The sequence below is a fragment of the Gopherus evgoodei genome, chromosome 14 (genome assembly GCF_007399415.2).
Source record: "Gopherus evgoodei ecotype Sinaloan lineage chromosome 14, rGopEvg1_v1.p, whole genome shotgun sequence".
Taxonomy (NCBI): domain Eukaryota; kingdom Metazoa; phylum Chordata; order Testudines; family Testudinidae; genus Gopherus; species Gopherus evgoodei.
Genome location: NC_044335.1, coordinates 436843 through 454906, shown reverse-complemented (window position 1 = coordinate 454906; position 18064 = coordinate 436843). Strand labels below are relative to the sequence as shown.

At 52.8% G+C, this 18064-nt stretch overlaps 1 protein-coding gene across 9 annotated transcripts in view; it reads right to left on the bottom strand.

The window, feature by feature from the left end:
- The window catches only part of CDH22 (cadherin 22), a 156038-nt gene that overhangs the window by 62391 nt on the left and 75583 nt on the right, over window positions 1–18064 (bottom strand). For all 9 annotated transcript variants that reach the window (XM_030533291.1, XM_030533295.1, XM_030533290.1 and 6 more), the window contains 3 exons: window positions 14658–14825; window positions 12804–12991; window positions 11597–11850 (listed from right to left, as the gene is read on the bottom strand). In XM_030533291.1, coding sequence (XP_030389151.1) covers window positions 11597–11850; window positions 12804–12991; window positions 14658–14825 — 610 coding nt within the window. The remainder of the gene's footprint in view (window positions 1–11596; window positions 11851–12803; window positions 12992–14657; window positions 14826–18064) is intronic.

Below are 18064 nucleotides of genomic sequence, written 5' to 3'. Positions count from 1 at the left end.
GGAGCGAGGTTCTTGCCACCCTCTTCAAGCAGGGCCATAAACTCTGGACGGGAGTCCTAGGGAAGAAGCTCCGTAAACTTCTCTACTGACACCTAGGTGTTAAAATTGTACCGACTTAGGAGGGCCTGCTGATTTGCCATCCTAAGCTGAAGGCCCCCAGCCGAGTATATTTTGCGGCCTAGGAAGTCCATACGTCTAGCCTCCTTCGCCCTAGGAGCTGATGCTTGCTGACCGTGACGCTCCCGTTTGTTCACCGATTGGACAACCAGAGAGCAGGGAGGTGGATGAGTGTAGAGGTATTCGTACCCCTTTGAAGGGACCATATATTTCCTCTCTACTCCCCTAGCTGTAGGTGGAATTGAAGCTGGGGACTGCCAAATGGTGTCGGCACTGGCTTGTGTAGTGCGGATGAACGGGAGCGCCACTCTGGTAGGTGCATCAGCTGATAAGATGTCCAGGACTGGGTCCTCTATCTCAGTGACCTCCTCCACCTGCAAATTCATATTCTGGGCCAGCCACTTCAGAAGGTCTTGATGGGCCCTGAGATTGATTGGCGGAGGGCCTGAGGAGGATGTTCCTGCTACTGCCTCATCAGGTGAGGAAGAGGAGGAGAGGCCCAGGACCAATGGGTCCTGGGGTGGGTCGTGTACAGGAGGAGCATCAGCTGCATCAGGTGGAGCCTCTGTGCCCACCGATGGAACTGGACCTTCATCCGTCTCTGTAGGGGGAGGGGGAGGCTCACTGTCGCCTCTGGTACCCGGTGTTCTGAGGGGGCCGAGCGTTGAGCCACTGACGGGGCACCTTGGGCCTGGTGGTATGCCCATGGTGTCCAGAAGAACCAGTGATGAGGCCCTTGTTCGTGGCCTTGTCTCTCTGGATAGTGGCTGGGTACGTCAGAGTCAGCCTCCGGATGGTATGATGCACTTCCAGCCTGAGACGATACTGAAGCATGTCTCGAAGGTCATGGTGGTGCCGAGAGGCCCTGTGAGGACGGCACTGTTCTGGACGCTCGATCTCGGGGCGGTACTGGGGAGCGGTACTGGGGGCTATGGCAGTGCCGCAATCGAGACCAGGACCTTCTACCATAACGGTGCCAGGAGGTCGACCGGGATCTCGAGCCCCATCGCCTGGAGCGACTGCGGGATACACGGTACCGAGATCGGTGCCGAGAGGCCGATCGGTACTGGGAGTATCTATCCGGTGAGTGTGATGCCAAGCGGCCCCGCGAGTGCGACCGGTACCGCATAGAGAGCGGTGCTGGGACTGCGAGCGGCCCCAGGAGCGGGAGCGACGTGATCAAGAGCGTCTGCGAGAAAGCGATCTGGAACGACGTCTCTCTGGCGGGTCGACGGACGGAGGCCTTACCAGGGCCCGCTTGCCGATGGATTGAACAACCCACACCGCCGGTGCTGGGGGTTGAGAACATATCGGCTCCGTCATCGAAATGAGCTCCCTTCCCGTAGAGAAGGTCTCCGGCGTAGAAGGGAGAACAAGCTCAACCACAGCAGGAGGCGGGGAGCTGTCTGGCACCGGACTCAACCGCCCTTGTGGGACCAGAATCGACGGTGCCGTCCCAGGTGGAGCAGCTATCTGTTGTGCCGCAGCGGAAGACGGTGCCCAGCAAATCATCTTCGACGAGCACTCCTTCTGGGAGGCTGAAGTTGTAGCAGCATGTCATTTCCCAGTCGGGGAAAGGGAGCGGTGCCGAGGAGTCAGTGCCGGTAAAGGTCGGTGCCGAGAGTCCTTCTCGCTACCGGGGCAATCCAGAGCCGAAGGCGCGCTCCTTACTGACGCAGTCTGTTGGGTGCTCGGTACCGATGCTGCAGGACGAAGTGCCGACTCCATGAGGAGCTGCTTCAGTTGAAAGTCCCGCTCCTTCTTTGTCCTTGGTTTAAAGGACTTGCAAATGCGGCACTTGTCAACGAGGTGGGATTCCCCATGGCACTTGAGGCAGGAGTTGTGGGGATCCCCTATTGGCATCGGCTTCTGGCACGCCGAGCACGGTTTGAATCCCGGTGCCTTGGGCATGGGCCCGCACCAGGGCGGAGAAAAGGGGCTAATCCCCGATACCCTTTTCAACTATGCAACAAAAACTCAAACTATAAACACAGTGAGGAGTAGAGAACTACCAGTAGCTAGGCATGTGGAGGTCAGCAAAGCCGCGCTCCACAGTTCCAACGACCGACATGGGCGGTAAGAAGGAACTGAGGGGAGGCTGGGCCGGCAGGGGTATATATTCGGCACCATAGCTGTGCCACTCCAGGGGGCGCCCAGCTGGCCCACCGAGTGTTGCTAGGGTAAAAATCTTCGATGAACGTGCACGTGGCGCGCGCACACCTAACTGGAATGGATGTGAGCAAGCACTCGAAGAAGAACTGTTCTACTGCCTTAAATAACCTGGGAGCTCTCGGATACCCTGATTCTTACTGCCAGTTCTAGGATGAGTCACTTAATGTCTGTACAGCTTGTTGAAGACAAAAAGCCCGATCTAAGTGCTAGGTGATGGTGGTGTTATTGCTATTTAACCTAAATTCTCCTCCCCTCTTGCAGCTTGAATCCACTCCGTCTCATTCTGTCCTTGTTGGTTAGATAGAGTTACTGATCTTTCTCCTCTTCATAACATTCCTTTCTGTAGTTGGAGACTGTGAGTTTCCCCTCAGAGCACCCCCTACTGAACTCCCAACCCCACTTTCTGCAACACCTGAGTTTTTCTTCGGGCTCTTCTTCCAAATAGCAAAAAGTCCTGATCCTGCTTCACTTGTGGGAACTGGCCAGTCACAGCCTGAAGTGAGCTGGCTGGAGATGTAGCAAAAGGGACGCCAGGCAAGATGCCGAGCGGACTGCTTATGTCTAGAGAAAAGAAGGCTTCGCTCCACAGTCAGTGCTGAATCCAGAGCATCTGCATGGTGCTAAGTGGTCTTGGGGTGAGATGTAAAGTCGAGGCCCTGACCGTTAATGATCCCGCAGCATGTTTTCAATAGATGGGATGTTAACCCCAGCACTGTGGGCAATTCTCAACTGGAGTAAATGCTAGGGATGGGTGAACTGAACAGCAGGGACTTGGTGTAAACAAGAGAGGCGTGCCACTGGCAAGGTAGTGTGGTCAGGTAAACTACACACAAATACACCTTGCTGGCTGCATCACCATCACACAAGAGCCATAACACAGACACACGCAGCTACACATGTGCACACACACGCATCGCTAATGTGACATCTGTGCTCCTCTCACACTGAGGCGCCAGTGTGGTTAAGGGCAGCTTGCCCCACTGGAATGTGCTGTGGGATTGTGGTTCTGGAATGCTCAGGCTGAATCGAGGCCAGACAGCGACAGGATGTGAAGTTCTCTTTTCACCCCGGGGCCACGTCCATTCAGACAGCTGCCTGCCCTGTGCTGTTCCTACGTGTCCAGAGTTGAGATCAACAGGGAGAAAAGGTTCAGGACCACACAGCCCAGCCCAGAATTTCTAATGACCAGAAACTGCCAATTATGCTGAATTGATGCAGCATTTTTTTGTCACGTGGATCTTTGTCCACTGGGCACTGAGCTATAGCCACCAAACTCACCTGACATTACAAGCAAAGCATGACCCCTTCCTCCCAGTGTCTGGGCACCTGCATGTGATGCTGCAGTCCAACCCCACTGAGCTGATCAGGCCCATGTTCTCCACATTTCCTGGACTCTGGGATGTTCCTTGCTCCTCCGCCTGAAGCCTGAGCAGTGTTTGATATTCGGGACTTTATGCTGTCGCAGTCCCTGGTTCTGATTGGAATGCAGCCCTTGTCATTCATTTTCCTCTCTCCTGCTGGCATCGCCTGTTGTTTGGATGTTACAAGTGGCTGTTTCATTTAGACAGCTTTCTTGGTGCTCATCTTTCTGCATTTCTCAAGCAGGTTGTTTCATTCCTCCCCTGACCGCAATGAGGAGCACATTTGCTACCGTGTCTGTTGGCTTTTGTTAATGGTGGTTTTGTTAATGGGAAGCTTTTCAAACCCTATGAAAAGCTTTTTGTGATGTTTGTTTTTTTCTCTTCTCTCTTTTGTGCTGTGGCAAGTTGTAGTTCTTGCTGTGTTGTTGGAGTATATAAAATGCCCGTGTCCAACACTTGTCTCTGGATTTGGTGAATGCCAAACAAAAATATCTCTGAAAACCTTAAACCCCAAGCAACATCTTACCAGTGCTGATAAAGCCTGGATCGCAGGCAATCAGAACACAGGCTCTCGCTGCAGAGAGAGAAACAAAAGGCTCCCATACAAACAAGCTCACGTACACAGACAGTCTATCAATGCATTACCTAACACAATGGCGCGTCTGAGAAAAATCACACTGTGCACAGGAAATACAGCAGGAGCCGAAAAGCCAACTGGAAACAGAAAACTCCCATCTAAAAATGTCCCAGCCCATGCCTTTGTCAGACAGTGAACAAGAGCTGGAATGAAATTAAAAGCTCTTTCCCTTTAGATAAAGATTCCCTGCCATGTCCTGATGGGGTTTATGCTGCTTTTTAACCCTCCTTTCTGGCACAGCCACCTACATATGGACACACACAGGTTGCAGCTGTTTTTCACTGAGTGATGCCAGTCAAGCTGCCTAGGCTCTCATCTCCCATTGACATGAGAGGGGATGGCAGAGCCCACTTGGTGTGCTGTGGAGACCCACCTAGATGGCTGTGGAATCTAAATATACTCTTGGGCATCAGAATCCTGTCATTGCTGTAGGGCTTCGTGGAAGAGTGACCGCTTGCATTGGAGTGGCACTGAACTAGCAGCCTGGAGCCAGCCAGTGCCACACAAACTCACCATGGTACAGATGCAGAGATCCAATCTCAGCCTGCTACAGAGAGTGCTATGGGATCACTCTCCTCCTGCAGCCAGCTCTCCAAGGACGGGGGCTATTCAGAACTAGCCCGCTGGGAAGCTGAACCTGTCTAAGTCCCAGGTCAGTGAAGGTGTTTCTGCAGAATGGCACCAGGGTGAGTTCTGAGTCACCAGGATTACCCGAAGGTGCCTTGCCTGGTGCCAGCTGCTGGGAGCGAGGCAGGCATTCCATGGGGGACAGGGACCTGTTGGGTTGCTAATTCTGTCTGTAGAGAGAGGGCCCCGGCAGAGTCCAGAGAGTCATCCTGGCAGAGTTGGGAGGGAAGGATTAATTAACTCTCCAAGAGAATGATGAAACTCCTCTCTCCGCGCAGCTCTGGCACAGCCTTCACCAGCAAACTCTGTTCACCTGGGAAAGCCCAGACTGCAGCTCCTTCCCTTCATTCTCTCTATCCCCCTGGCCTCTGCATAGGCAGGGAGTTCCACAGCTTGGGGCAGGCTGCTGGCTTTTGAGGCGGTAGCATTTGGATGGATGTCAGCAGGCACTGGGGTCTGAAGTCATCCTGAAGCCTGACTTCAAATGTAGCATGAAAAAACAGAGTTTGCAGGGCTCCATCCTGTAACAAACCATCTGAGGGAATCTCTTGAGCTTGGGGAATGGGTTTGTTCCAGGGTGAAGTGGGCATGTTGGGGGCATGAATGACTTTCATTGTGATGCCTCATGGAAAGGAGGGCAGTGAGTACCCAGGCTGCCTCCATGTTGTGTCTGACTTGGACAACATTCCATGTACCAGATGGCGTCTCCCAGGAATCTGGAGGAAATCTCACAGCCCAGGCACAAAACCTGCTGCATGCACGTTGGGTTTATGGAACTGTGCTAGATATCCGTGCCTGCTGCTGCTCATTCCCATTGTCGTTGGAGGCATGAGCTGCCATGAGGAAGCGCCTCAGGAGTTATTCGGCCAGCCTGATGGAGTTGGGAAGTGATACGGCTCCACTCTGGGACTCTTTCCCCTCCTGTGCCTTTAATGCATGAGGTTCTTTGCGAGGGTGACAAACAGATGGAGGTCACATGGGTTTTGGCAGAGAACAGGAAGCCACAGAGATGGCCAGCCCTGTTAGAGGCTATGAACTGGCCAACAGGGGAAAGAAAGGGCCCTCCCCTCTGTGCTTCCAGTCTCTCCCAGCAGCATGGGGCAGAGCTGGGGTCCTGTCAGCTTTTCACAGGTAGGTGTACATGCAGGGTCTCACATCAGCTGCCCTGCACTGCCCCAAAATGAGGGAATAGAATTCACTCACCCATGTAACCAAACCTGCCAAGTTCATGAGCCAAACCCCATAACCAGCCCAGAGAACATCATGGCATGCCCAGGCACAGCGGCTCTTCAGCTCTTCGCATGACCAATGGGCTGTAGCAGCAGAGTCTAGGGACAAGCACTTTTGGCAGGTGGAAGGGACCACCTGGGGCTGAGGGCACCCGTGCCAGATATACTCTGGCTCTTCCTTTTCTGTTCCCCAAAGCTAGGCACTGGGAGCTTGGTACCAGTGGGAACTGGAAATGCTGATGAGGCCAATCTCAGCTCAGCTGCCTCCTGGGTTCCTTGGGATTCCTCACCTCCGGGGCAGAGTGTTTGTTCCCCTTCACTGCAAGGTGAGACTGCAGCTCCTCTGCCTTGTACATGGCACCAGGAAAGCCCAGCACACAAAGCAGAGTCAGGGGCAGGGGAGCCTCTTTCCTCTTTCTTTCTAGTAGCAAAGGATCAGACAGGTAAAGGGGATCCACCAAACTGCTGTGCCAGCAGAGAGGACTCAGCACTGACTTCGGTGGGCCTAGGATCGAACCCTGGAGTGCTGTCAGGACCAGTTGCTCTCCTCTGTGTCCAAGATGAAGAACAGATGCTGTGAGTCTAGTTGGAAGCTAATGCGAGGTGACGTCCTGCCGACAAGTGTGTCACCTCCTGGCGCGGCACCAGGAGGGTTAATATGTTAATGTTTGTGCAGCACTTGGAAGCCATGAAGAATTAAGTAAATGTTGAGGATTGTTACATTACTCGGGTGGCCAGAGGATGGAAGAGCAACAGAGGAATGGAGGCTCATGGGAAGGGGACATGCCATCTATTATGCTGCTAGGCACTGAAAAACCACAACCAGTGGACAGCCAGGTATGTAGGCCGGCAGAGTGCCCCAAGGGAGCATGACAGGACTCTGAGGAGCTGTCTGCCTAGGGGTTGCTGGAGGGAGAATTCGTAACTGAATGCATCAGGCATGACACGAGAATACACATTCTGATTTGTGGGGCTGAGGCCAGGGGATTTGGGTACCTCGGAGTCCCACTGGCCAAGCACTTGAGGCTGGACATGTGGTCACCTGATGAAATAAATAGGCAGCAAGTTTAAAGCAAACAAAAGGAAGTACCGGTACTTCACAAAATGCACAGTCAGCTGTCAAACTCATTATCGGGGGTGTTCTGAAGGCCAAAAGTAAAAATGGGTTAAAAAACTATTAGATAAGTTCCTGGAGGATAGGTCCATCAATGGCTATTAGCCAAAATTGTTAGGGACACAACCCCATTCTCTGGGTATTCCTTAACCTCTGACTGCCAGAAGCTGGGACTTGATGACAGGGGATCACTCAATAATTGCCCAGTTTTGTTCATTCCCTCTGAAGCATCAGGCACTAGCCACTGTCAGACACAAGATATTGGGCTAGGTGGACCATTGGTCTGACCCAGTGTGGCTGTTATGATGTTCTTATGTAATCAACTTTCCAGCAGCTTGGACTGGCAAATCATGGAACTGAGCTGGCCTCTTAAAAACAATGCATATACTGATAATATACTAATGCTGTTTAACACTGTGACGGGTTGAATAGCCTTCTAAAGGGAGCAGTGGAGGCAAAAGACATATCTGGCTTCATGGCTAAGCTTGATAAGTTCATGGAGGGGGTGGTATGATGGGATAGCCTAATTTTGGCAATTAATTGATCTTTGACTATTAGATGTAAATATGCCCAATGGCCTGTGATGGGACACTAGACAGGGTGGGATCTGAGTTACTACAGAGAATTCTTTCCTGGGTGCTGGCTGGTGAGTCTTGTCCACATGCTCAGAGTTTAGCTGATCATCATATTTGGGGTCGGGAAGGAAATTTCCTCCAGGGCAGATTGGCAGAGACCCTGGGGGGTTTTCGCCTTCTTCTGCCGCGTGGGGCACGGGTCACTTGCTGGAAGATTCTCTGCACCTTGAAGTCTTTAAACCACAAGTTGAGGACTTCAATAGCTCAGACATAGGTCAGAGGTTTGTTACAGGAGTAAGTGGGTGAGATTCTGTGGCCTGCGTTGTGCAGGAGGTCAGACTAGAAGATCATAATGGTCCTTTCTGACCTTAAAGTCTATAAGCCTATGAGATGTGGCTCTGTCTGGAGTGTGTTGTGCTGCTGTAACACCAGAGACACTTCTCCTGTTTCTCTCTGGTCCAAGCGCCCCTTCCCAAACATCGCCATCTCTCTCAACGGTCAGAAAGGCTCCTTCCTCTGCATTCACTTGTTCTTTCCGCAAATAATGCATCACTCCCCCACAGGGAAGCAGCACAAGAAGCAAGCGAGAGAGAGCAATTCCATCCCTAAGGCCCATTTCCTACCATTAAAGACCAGGAAATAAAATCTACATTCTGCAGCACTGCTAGCAAAGCCCCAGTAAGGCAGCAGATATGCACACGCAGTATGTGAGGAGAGAACGTGCACAGTATGTGTGTCTACACTGCAATCAGAGGTGTGACTGCAGCTCGGTTCAGCACATCCATGCTAACGTCAATCTAGCTAGTATGGCTACATAGCAGTGGAGACATGCATGGCCCCTGGTACAGTCCAGCAATGTAAATATGTCCCCAGCGTTCTGGCTTGGCTTGTACAGCCTACCCGGGGGCCCACACTGCCCCACCTTCACTGCTCTTTTTAGCCATGCTAGTTCAATTAAAGCTAGCATGGGGGTGCCTACACGAGCTGCAGTCACACCTCTGACCACAGCGTAGACACACCCTTGGGCCTACAGCATATCTGAGCTAAGGCTGCCCGGCACAGCGTACACGTGTCTGAGGCACAGCACGTACTTCGTGCACACACAGAGTCTATGCAGAGCTTGTTTGTGTGTGTATGTGCAGCTGTGTGTGTGTACTCTGGGAGTCTGAGTCATGTACCCTCTGTGGCTGATCCCAATAACTCCCCCCAGCAGGGCTCTCTCCCTGGCTGCCTTCCTAGCCCAACACTCTGTGCTGACTGCAGGAACTTGGCGGGCGGTGAGGGCGTTGTGGCGGTACCTGTTAAATCAGCTTAACTTCTATACCCCGAAAGATAATGGAGCAAATAATTACGCAATCAATTTGCAAACATCTAGAAGATAACAAGGTGATAAGTAACAGTCAGTATGGATTTGTCAAAAACAAATTGTGTCAAACCGATCTGATAGCTTCCTTTGACAGGGTAACAAGCCTTGTGGACGGGGGGAAGTGGTAGATGTGGTATATCTTGACTTTAGTAAGGTTTTTGATACTGTCTTGCATGACTTGCTCATAAATAAACTAGAGAAATCAAATGCAACCTAGATGGAGCAGTACACCATAAGCTGGGGGCAAAATTGGTTGGAAAACTGTTCCCAGAGAGTTGTTATCAGTGGTTCACAGTCATTCTGCAAGCACATAATGAGTGAGGTCCCGCAGGGATCAGTTCTGGGTCCTGTTCTGTTCAATATCTTCATCAATGATCTAGATAACAGCATACAGAGTACACTTACAAAGTTCCTGGATGATACCAATCTGGGAGGGGCTGCAAGTGCTTTGAGGATAGGATTGAAATTCAAAATGATCTGGCCAAACTGGAGAAATGGTCTGAAGTAAATAAGATGAAATTCAATAAGGACAAGTGCAAAGTGCTCCATTCAGGAAGGAACAATCAGTTGCACACATACAAAATGGGCAATGACTGCCTAGGAAGGATACTGAGGAAAGGGATCTGGGGGTCAGAGTGGATCACAAGCTAAATGAGTCAAAGTGTAACACTGTTGCAAAAAAAGCGAACTTCATTCTTGGCTATATCAGCAGGAGTGTTGTAAGCAAGAAGAGAAGTGATTCTTCTGCTCTACTCTGCTCTGATTAGGCCTCAACTGGAGTATTGTGTCCAGTTCTGGATGCCACATTTCAGGAAGGATGTGGACAAATTGGAGAGAGTCCAGAAAAGAGCAACAAAAAATGATTAATCGTCTAGAAAACATGACCTATGAGGGAAGACTGAAGAAATTGGGTTTGTTTAATCTGGAAAAGAGAGGACTGAGAGGGGACACGATAACAGTTTTCTTGTAAAAGGTTGTTATAAGGAAGATGAAGAAAAATTGTTTTTCTTAACCTCTGAGGCTAGGACAAGAAGCAATGGGCTTAAATTGCAGCAAGGGAGGTTTAGGTTGGACATTAGGAAAAACTTCCTAACTGTCAGAGTGGTTAAATGCTGAAATAAATTGCTTAGGGAGGTGGTGGAATCTCCATCACTGGAGACCTTTAAGAGCAGGCTACATAATTAGTCCTGCCACGAGTGCAGGGGACTGGACTAGATGGCCTCTCGAGGTCCCTTCCAGTTCTATGATTCTATGTTTAAAGTTTCCTGTGGGGATTCCTACATGGTTCTATGTTAATTCGAAGGTCCAGTGTGAGGCTTTGGGATGCTCCCTCCCCACCAAACAGCCAGGCACAGTTCATTCCCCATCACCTTGCTGTGGCCCTGAGCAGGCCTGTTAGAACATTATCTCTCTGTGTCATTCGCTGATTATATTCACAGGCTGTCATCAGCTATTTCCCCTTCCATACTGTGCGCTCCTCCCCGGAGTCCCTGCTCCTATTCTCTGCCCTGTTCTCTGTCATCAGGAACAGCTCCAGGATCCAAGGCCACAATGCGTTGGCTCCAGGCTACTCCTGGGTCAGCTATGCTGGTCTCCTTTCCAGCAAACGGCAATGCTCCATTTCCAGCGAGCAGCTGTGTATAGAGACCTGCAGCACAAAGATTCCAGACACCACAACACCCAGCCTTCCAAGGGAATCTCCCACAAGCCCAGGATGTTTTCTGTACATCAGCTTTTCATTGCCACTGCTCACCACTCAGGGCAGTTGGCAGAGCCATAAGGCTGCTTTTGTGCCGAAGGTAATGAGAGTTTAACTCTCAATTTCATTAGCCACAAATGATTGGAAACGGGAAACGTCCTGTGCAGATCAGCTGCTGCGCAGAGTGTGTCCCTGCCCAAACATCAACTCCATTGGTCTCTGATCCCTCCCGTGAACCCAGTCCCTGCCTCTGGCTCCAACTGCACGCCCCACAGCAAACACCACACTGTACATCTGTCTGTCTTCTTCACTGCCTACCCATCATCTCTGGTCACTCGCTAGCATGTTCTCCGGGCTGCCCTGCTGTCATTCACACGTATGTATGAACATTGCCCATTCCCCTTTTCTGGCATTCCTTTGCCACTGAAACTCCCATCATTTGCCAATGACATATCTGTCACTCACATGGCTTGTGCCCTCACCTATCTGCTATTTGCACACTGGCTCTGTCACTCACCTGCCAGACGCCTGCCCCGTGTCACCCATTCGCACCCAGCGCTGTCACTTTCTGCTGCATGTCCCTCTCCTGTCACTCAGCCTCCCACCCAAATCCCTTCTCAGGCACCCGCCGGGCCCTGTGTCGCTCACAGGCCCATTGCCTGGTGGAAGAGAACATGAAGCTAGGAAAGTTGATTTTACCGGACAGGGTTGTTTGCAGCATCGGGGTCCAGGGCAGTGACCACTCCCACCACAGAGCCAACATAGGCATCCTCCTGGACTTCCATCAGGTCGGAGGGGGGCCGGAACTCTGGGGGCTCATCCACATCCAGCACAGAGACCCGCACAATGGTTTGATCTCGGAACGTGCCCAGATCCACAAACCTTGGGTCCACAAACTTGTTCAGGGCCTCCACCACCACAGTGTGAACCATCTTGGCCTCATAGTCAAGGGGCTGAGACAACAGGACAGGGTTAGCGATTCACCATCTGACGGTTCCTTTCCACCTCTGTTGTATTCACTACTGCTGCTTTGGGTTAGACCCCACCAGGGCTCCTGGGAGGCCAGGACTGGAGAAGCCCAGAGCCTCAGCTCCTGCCATGCTCCCTACAACATCTCCTGCTGGGTAGGGCATGCATAGCTGGGAGTTCTCCTGCCCTCCCCCACTCTACATTCAGGTAAGCCCTGATGTAGGAACTCAGAATGCCCTGAGAAGGCTGTGTGCACCATGGGGGCGAGTGACTGATTTTCAATGGTGTAGTGATCATTAATCACCCTGTGATTATTTTTACAGCAGAGGTGACTGGAATGCAATGGTCTTGGTGAGCACTCATTCTTTCCTGCCTGCACCAAGTGTTTTTGCCATAAAAAGCAGACACACTCCACATACGATTGGTCAGGCTCAGGCATTCCGTGGGCATATTGCTCTCTAATAGGTGCTATCAATAACGGGGATTAGTGTTAGCCCCCTCCGCTGCACACCTCGCTTCTGCGCATGGCAGCATTCACCCCTACGGATTTGTCTGAAAGTCTCTCTCTGTAAATTCTGTGCTCACAAATGTCTGTGTCTCTTAGCGTCTGTGGGCAGCAACTTCCTCAGCTGGTGTCCTGCCTGCCTTGCCTTTCTTCGGCCCTCTCTTTCCAATCTTTGCTTCTCCCTTTCTCTCTCCTGACACTTCTCCTGCTCCCTGCTAGCTGGAGGCCGGGTCTGAGGCTTCCAACTTCTCTAAGATGCTGTTAAACCAGCTCTTGGAGGAGCAATTCCCCAGCCTCTGAAACACACCAGCACCAGAAGGTATCATCAAAAGGGAAGGGCTCTGTCCCACTCAGAGTCCTGCCCTGCCCTCCCCAACCTACCACCTCTGCCTCCACTCACACCTCCTCCTGGCGCCGTTCCTCTGGGTTTACCTTCTGCACGGTGATGATCGCCTCCTGGGTGTTGCTATCTGTGGTGACTTTAAACATCTGCACCCCCTCCTCATCTTTGATCTGGTACATCATGTCTGTGTTCTCCCCCACATCCGAGTCCTCCGCCTTCACTCTCCCGATCGCAGTGCCCACAAGGGCAGTCTCCACAATGCTGAACTGGTACATCTCTGCCAAGGGGGAAGAGAGGGGCTTGGGGTCACAGCATGGTCTCCGCTGACTCTGATCCCTGGGCTCTCTGTAGGCAATGTACAGACACTCCCTGGGGGCACCTCCACTAGGCGAGTGTACCAGCCTCCAGGCAGAATGTCAGCAACCCTATTGAGTACACCTGGCTGGTCCCTGGTCCGGTGTGGCTCAGCTCCCGCACACACAGATTGCAGAGTTTTGTCCTGTCTAGTGTGCAACGTCCCATTTATCCTTGTTAGCCACGCCAGAGTCTGGGCTTCGTTGGGGGCACATGTGAGGCCCTGCTGGAACCCCTGAGGACGCCCCATTTCCTAAACCTCTGTGCAAGGCATGTTGGCTTTTCCTGCGAAAGGAAAGCAAACAACCCCACTCTGGGTGAAGGAAGCTGGTGTGGGGCACTAAGGAGCATCCCAGTCTCTAGAAGTCTGGCAGCCACACCAGGCTGTCTCAGAACCAGCTGCAGGGATGTCAGCCAGTCCAGGGCCAGTGCTGAGGTCTCTGTGGGCACAGCATTAGCACAGCCCCGTTTCCCACTGCTAATGTCTGGAATACAAATGCGCTCAGAGGGCTGAGCTCCCTCCAGCCGCAGCTCAGAACCCTTTGCAGCTCCACCCCAGACTGCCAGCCAAGCGCTGCAGAGCCCATCAGCTGGTGTGCGAGGCAGAGACCGAGCCGGCAGCTCTTCAGTGACAGGATTTCTGTCCCGATGGTGGGACTCAACTGCAGGTCACAGAGCTTTGGCAATGGCTTGGGAGCTAGAGATCAGCTCAGTCACACCCCACATGCATGCGGTGTGCAAGCAGGGACTGGTGGACTGCCAGGTAGCAAGGAAGGGCCTGAGGCTCATTCAAGCCAGCGTCTGAGGTCTGAGTCAGCACCTAACATTTGTGCGAGATGGCGGGAAGAGACAGGCTGACCTGCCAATGGAGTTTGGGAGTTACTCTCCCTCTTCCAGTGCCTACAGGCCCAGGGAGGGAGACAGAGACAGACAGCTACGCCTACTCCTCATACCTACAGTCCTGCAGCCCCACTGACTCCCCCAGGGTTTGCTGGCTGTCACTGGGACACCCCTCCTGCTTCGGTTAATGAGCAGGGCTGGGATCTGCAGAGCACTTGGAGTATTAAACCCACTACACAACGACCGCAGGCTGGGGCAGGAGCAGCCGGGACTCCTGCACATGTCACCAGTCAGATCCCCCTCTGCCACCACCACTGCCCTGTGGAATAAGAGAAACCTGCAGAGACCTGACTATGCACCGTGGCCTGTACTCTTCTACACCCAAAGTCACCAGCGTCAGAGAGCGTCTCTGCACTGCCCGCCAGTCCAAGGTGGGCAGGTTGCAGGGCCAGTAGGGAGAGATGACACTGACTCCAGAAGAATTCTAATAAACAAATGGGTCTGCACTAAAACTCAGCATTGACTGGCTCCCCCACTCCATGTCACTTGCCCTCTTAGACTGCAAGCTCTCGGGACAGGGTCCAGATCTCTGGGTCTGTGAAACACCTAGCACAAGGGGGCAATGTTACTGACTAGGTCTCTAGCTGCTACCCCAAAGCAAAGTCAGCAACAACAACGCTGCACAGCAGTGGCTGGCTCAGCAACAGGCTGCCTGCAAGACCCCCGGGATGGGGAACAGTGACTCTTACTCTGTGGGAATCGTGGAGGGTTGTCGTTGACATCTGTGATCACAATTGTCACTGTGGTAGATCCAGACAGGCCACCAAGCTGCCCTGCCATGTCCGTGGCTCGGATCACCACTTCATATCGGTCCTGAGTTTCTCTGTCCAGATTCGCCACTGCCGTCCGGATCACACCTGGAAAAGGCCAAAGGGAAAGTAGTGAGTGTGAATGCTGGGGTGGCCCATTAGCCCATGGAGCACCCTTCTCACTGCCACCCTTCCCTGGGGGCAGGTCATGGAATACTGTAGGCCAGGCTCCAGGCCAGAGCATGGTCACAGGCAGGAGCCCCTCACCTGCACTTGCCAGCAGGAGTCTGCCTCCTCATGCTTATGGACTCGGAAAAGGTTGTAACAGCAGGGTCAGCTGAGGGAGGAGCATTAGCAGAGCAACAACTTAGGCTGGGCCTGGAAGAGCTAGGGAGACATGGGCATCGCCCTGCAGCAGTCTGTCAGCTGCACAAGCAAACATCTCCAGCCACCCTGGCAGCGGTGGGAGGGCCGGGTCATTTCGTAGGAAACAAGATGTTTCATGTGCCTGCTGCAGAGGCAAACGTGGGCGGGGGCTTGGCCACACCAGCTGGGTTTGTCGTTGTTTGTTTCACCAGGAGAAGCTAAGCACCAGCTGTTTTATTATAATACACAAAAATAAAGATGTTTAATACGAAACAGTGAAAGGCCCCAAGAACAGGCCCAGAACCCAGCTAAACAAACAGCCCCGGAACATGCACGGAAAGGGGTGTGTGAATGGTGCTGCCCAACCAAGCACAGATCTGTCCCGGGCCCAGGACAGCATTACCACAAATCCACCTGCTGTCACTTATACTTGGAGTGTAAGCTATATGGGGCAGAGCCCAGCTCTGTGTTCCATGCTTGTCCAGTGCCTTGTGCCATAGGGCTCCTAGGTACTACCATAGAACAAATACCTAGCACTGCCAGGGATGTGGCAAGCCCAGAGTAGGTGCCAAGGGCACTCTGAGACCAGCAGGAGTAACTCCCATGAAGTCAGTGCCAGCCTGAACCTGGTTTGAAGCCTAGAGCCCTGTGTCTGCACAACAGACCTATGTTGGTGTAACTACATTGCTCGGCATGTGAAAAATCCACAACCCTGAGAGATGCAGTTACACCGACATAGCCCTCCCACCCAGTGTAGACAGCCCCATGTCAGCAGACATAGCTACCACGTCTCGGGGAGGTGAATTAACTATGTCACGGGGGAAGTTCCTCCACTGGCGTACGAATTACCTCACTTCAGCAGTGCAGCTGCATTGCTGCAGCCGCGCAGATGCAGTGTTATAAGTGTAGACCTGCCCTTACTCAGGAGCCTGCAGTGAGAGACCTGCAGGGGATCAGGCTATTTAGCCCTATCTTCCCCCTTTCTGGCCCTGACCTGCTCACACTGTCTGCTCCTCAAGAGGCACAGGGTTCCAGCACCTCATATGCCCTTGTCCACCTCACCCCTAAGGCCAGGCTTGAGATCGGGGCAGCCCAGGAGAGTAAAGAAGCAGAGTCCTGAGGAGCCAGAAACGTCCTAGGACACTGCTCAGAACCGCAAGTTGAAGGATGCCAGGAGGAGCCACTGAACAGTGAGAAGCAGCCATTTTTCTCTCTTTCTCTGATGACATTTGCAGGCGCTGAAGGAGCTGGCGATGCTGTTCTGGAGACATTTAACTCGCCTCGCTTTCTGAAACTAGCAATTATTCCAGTGATTATCATCGTTAGGATTTATTATGAAGACATCACCATTGTCTCCAACCCCTGCAGCTCCCTCACTCTCACAGACAGGCACAATTTCACCCACCTCCCCACGGACTCTGTTATTTCAGTTCTCTAATTACCCCGGACATTCTAAGCAGTGCTTTCGCTGCCTTCAATCTGATGAATCAAAGGGAGGATCCGATTTGCCTACCTTACCTCAAGCAGGTTCCCACGCACTCCCATCAATCCAGCATCTCCTTTCCTGTGCACTAAAAACTGACTCACGGACAGCTCTGTAAGCTCCTTCCTCTCCCTGGGGTTCATGCCTCCTGGCAACTGCACAGGGGTGGGGTGGAGGACAGAGAGCTGAGGGCAGTTCCAGCCTTTATACCAGAAAGACCTTTCTACAGCGGACTGGGAATAGCTCCAGCTGAACTGGATGCGGCCCCCTCTCAGTCCTCTCCATCGCAGAGAAGTTCAATTTCTGCCACCATTACTCCCGAGGGGCTCAGTCTCTCCCCGTGTCTCCCTGGACATCTCCCTGTGTCAGCCCCATGGCTGCAGACTCCCTTTCTCGCTTTGTGTCCGTTTGGAAAGAATTGTCTCCCTGTGAGAGTCGCTCCCAATGCAGTCTGTATGGGCTGCTGCCATTCCCACTGCCAGAGGGCGTGGATGCAGGAGGATGGAGACCTTTAGAGGATGCTCTTCCTCACATCCCGTCATGCCCCTCCGGGAGATTTGGGGGTTGCATTTTTAAAGAGCACTGGAAGAAACAAGGAACCAGTGGGAGGGACCCCTCTCGGGTGAGCCCTTGGCAGGCTGATCCAGGGAGCTGAGGGGCCGGCAGGCTGGTTGGCAGCATTTACAGTCAGACCCATTCATCCGGCTCTGAATATTAAACTGTTATTTCTGGGGAAGCACCATCACATTCACATTTCAGCAATTCTGTTAATTAAAGGGGTATGAAGTGTTTTATAATGAAAACGATTCTTGTCAGCACAATAGCACTGAATTGGGATGAGACAGAAAAGCTCCTGCATTCAGCGTAGTTGTAATGGTTTAACTGAGACACTTAACGATACATGTCACGACACCCCCTTGCAGTGTGACACCCGGCCCAGCCGCCCTCCCCAACACCCCCACACAGTACAGTACCCAGCCCAGCCGCGCCCCGCGATAGCCCCTTGCAGCGTGGTACCTGGCCCAGTCACACCCCACGATGCCCCCTTGCAGTGTGACCCTTGGCCCAGCTGCCCCCCAACACCCTCCCACAGCTCAGTACCCGACCCAGTCGCCCTCTCCGACACCCCCAGTGCGGTACCGAGCCCAGCCACACCCCAACGCCCCCCCACAGCGCAATCCCCAGCCCAGCTGCACCCCCCAACGCCAACCCACAGCATGATCTCCAGCCCAGCTGCACCCCATGACACCCCCCCCCACAGCATTATCCCCAGCAAGGCCGCATGGGATCAGTGCATCCCAGTAGGAAGCAAACCCCGAGGCCCAGGGTGGCACTGGCTGGGATACAGCTTGTGTCACGGAGTGTGGGGGAGTCAAGGCCCGCACCCCCTACTTCCTGCGATTCTCTCAGCCAGCAAAACAGGTTTATTAGATGACAGGAATATAGTCCCAAACAGAGCTTGTAGGTACAACCAGGACCCCCCAGCCAGGTCCCTCTG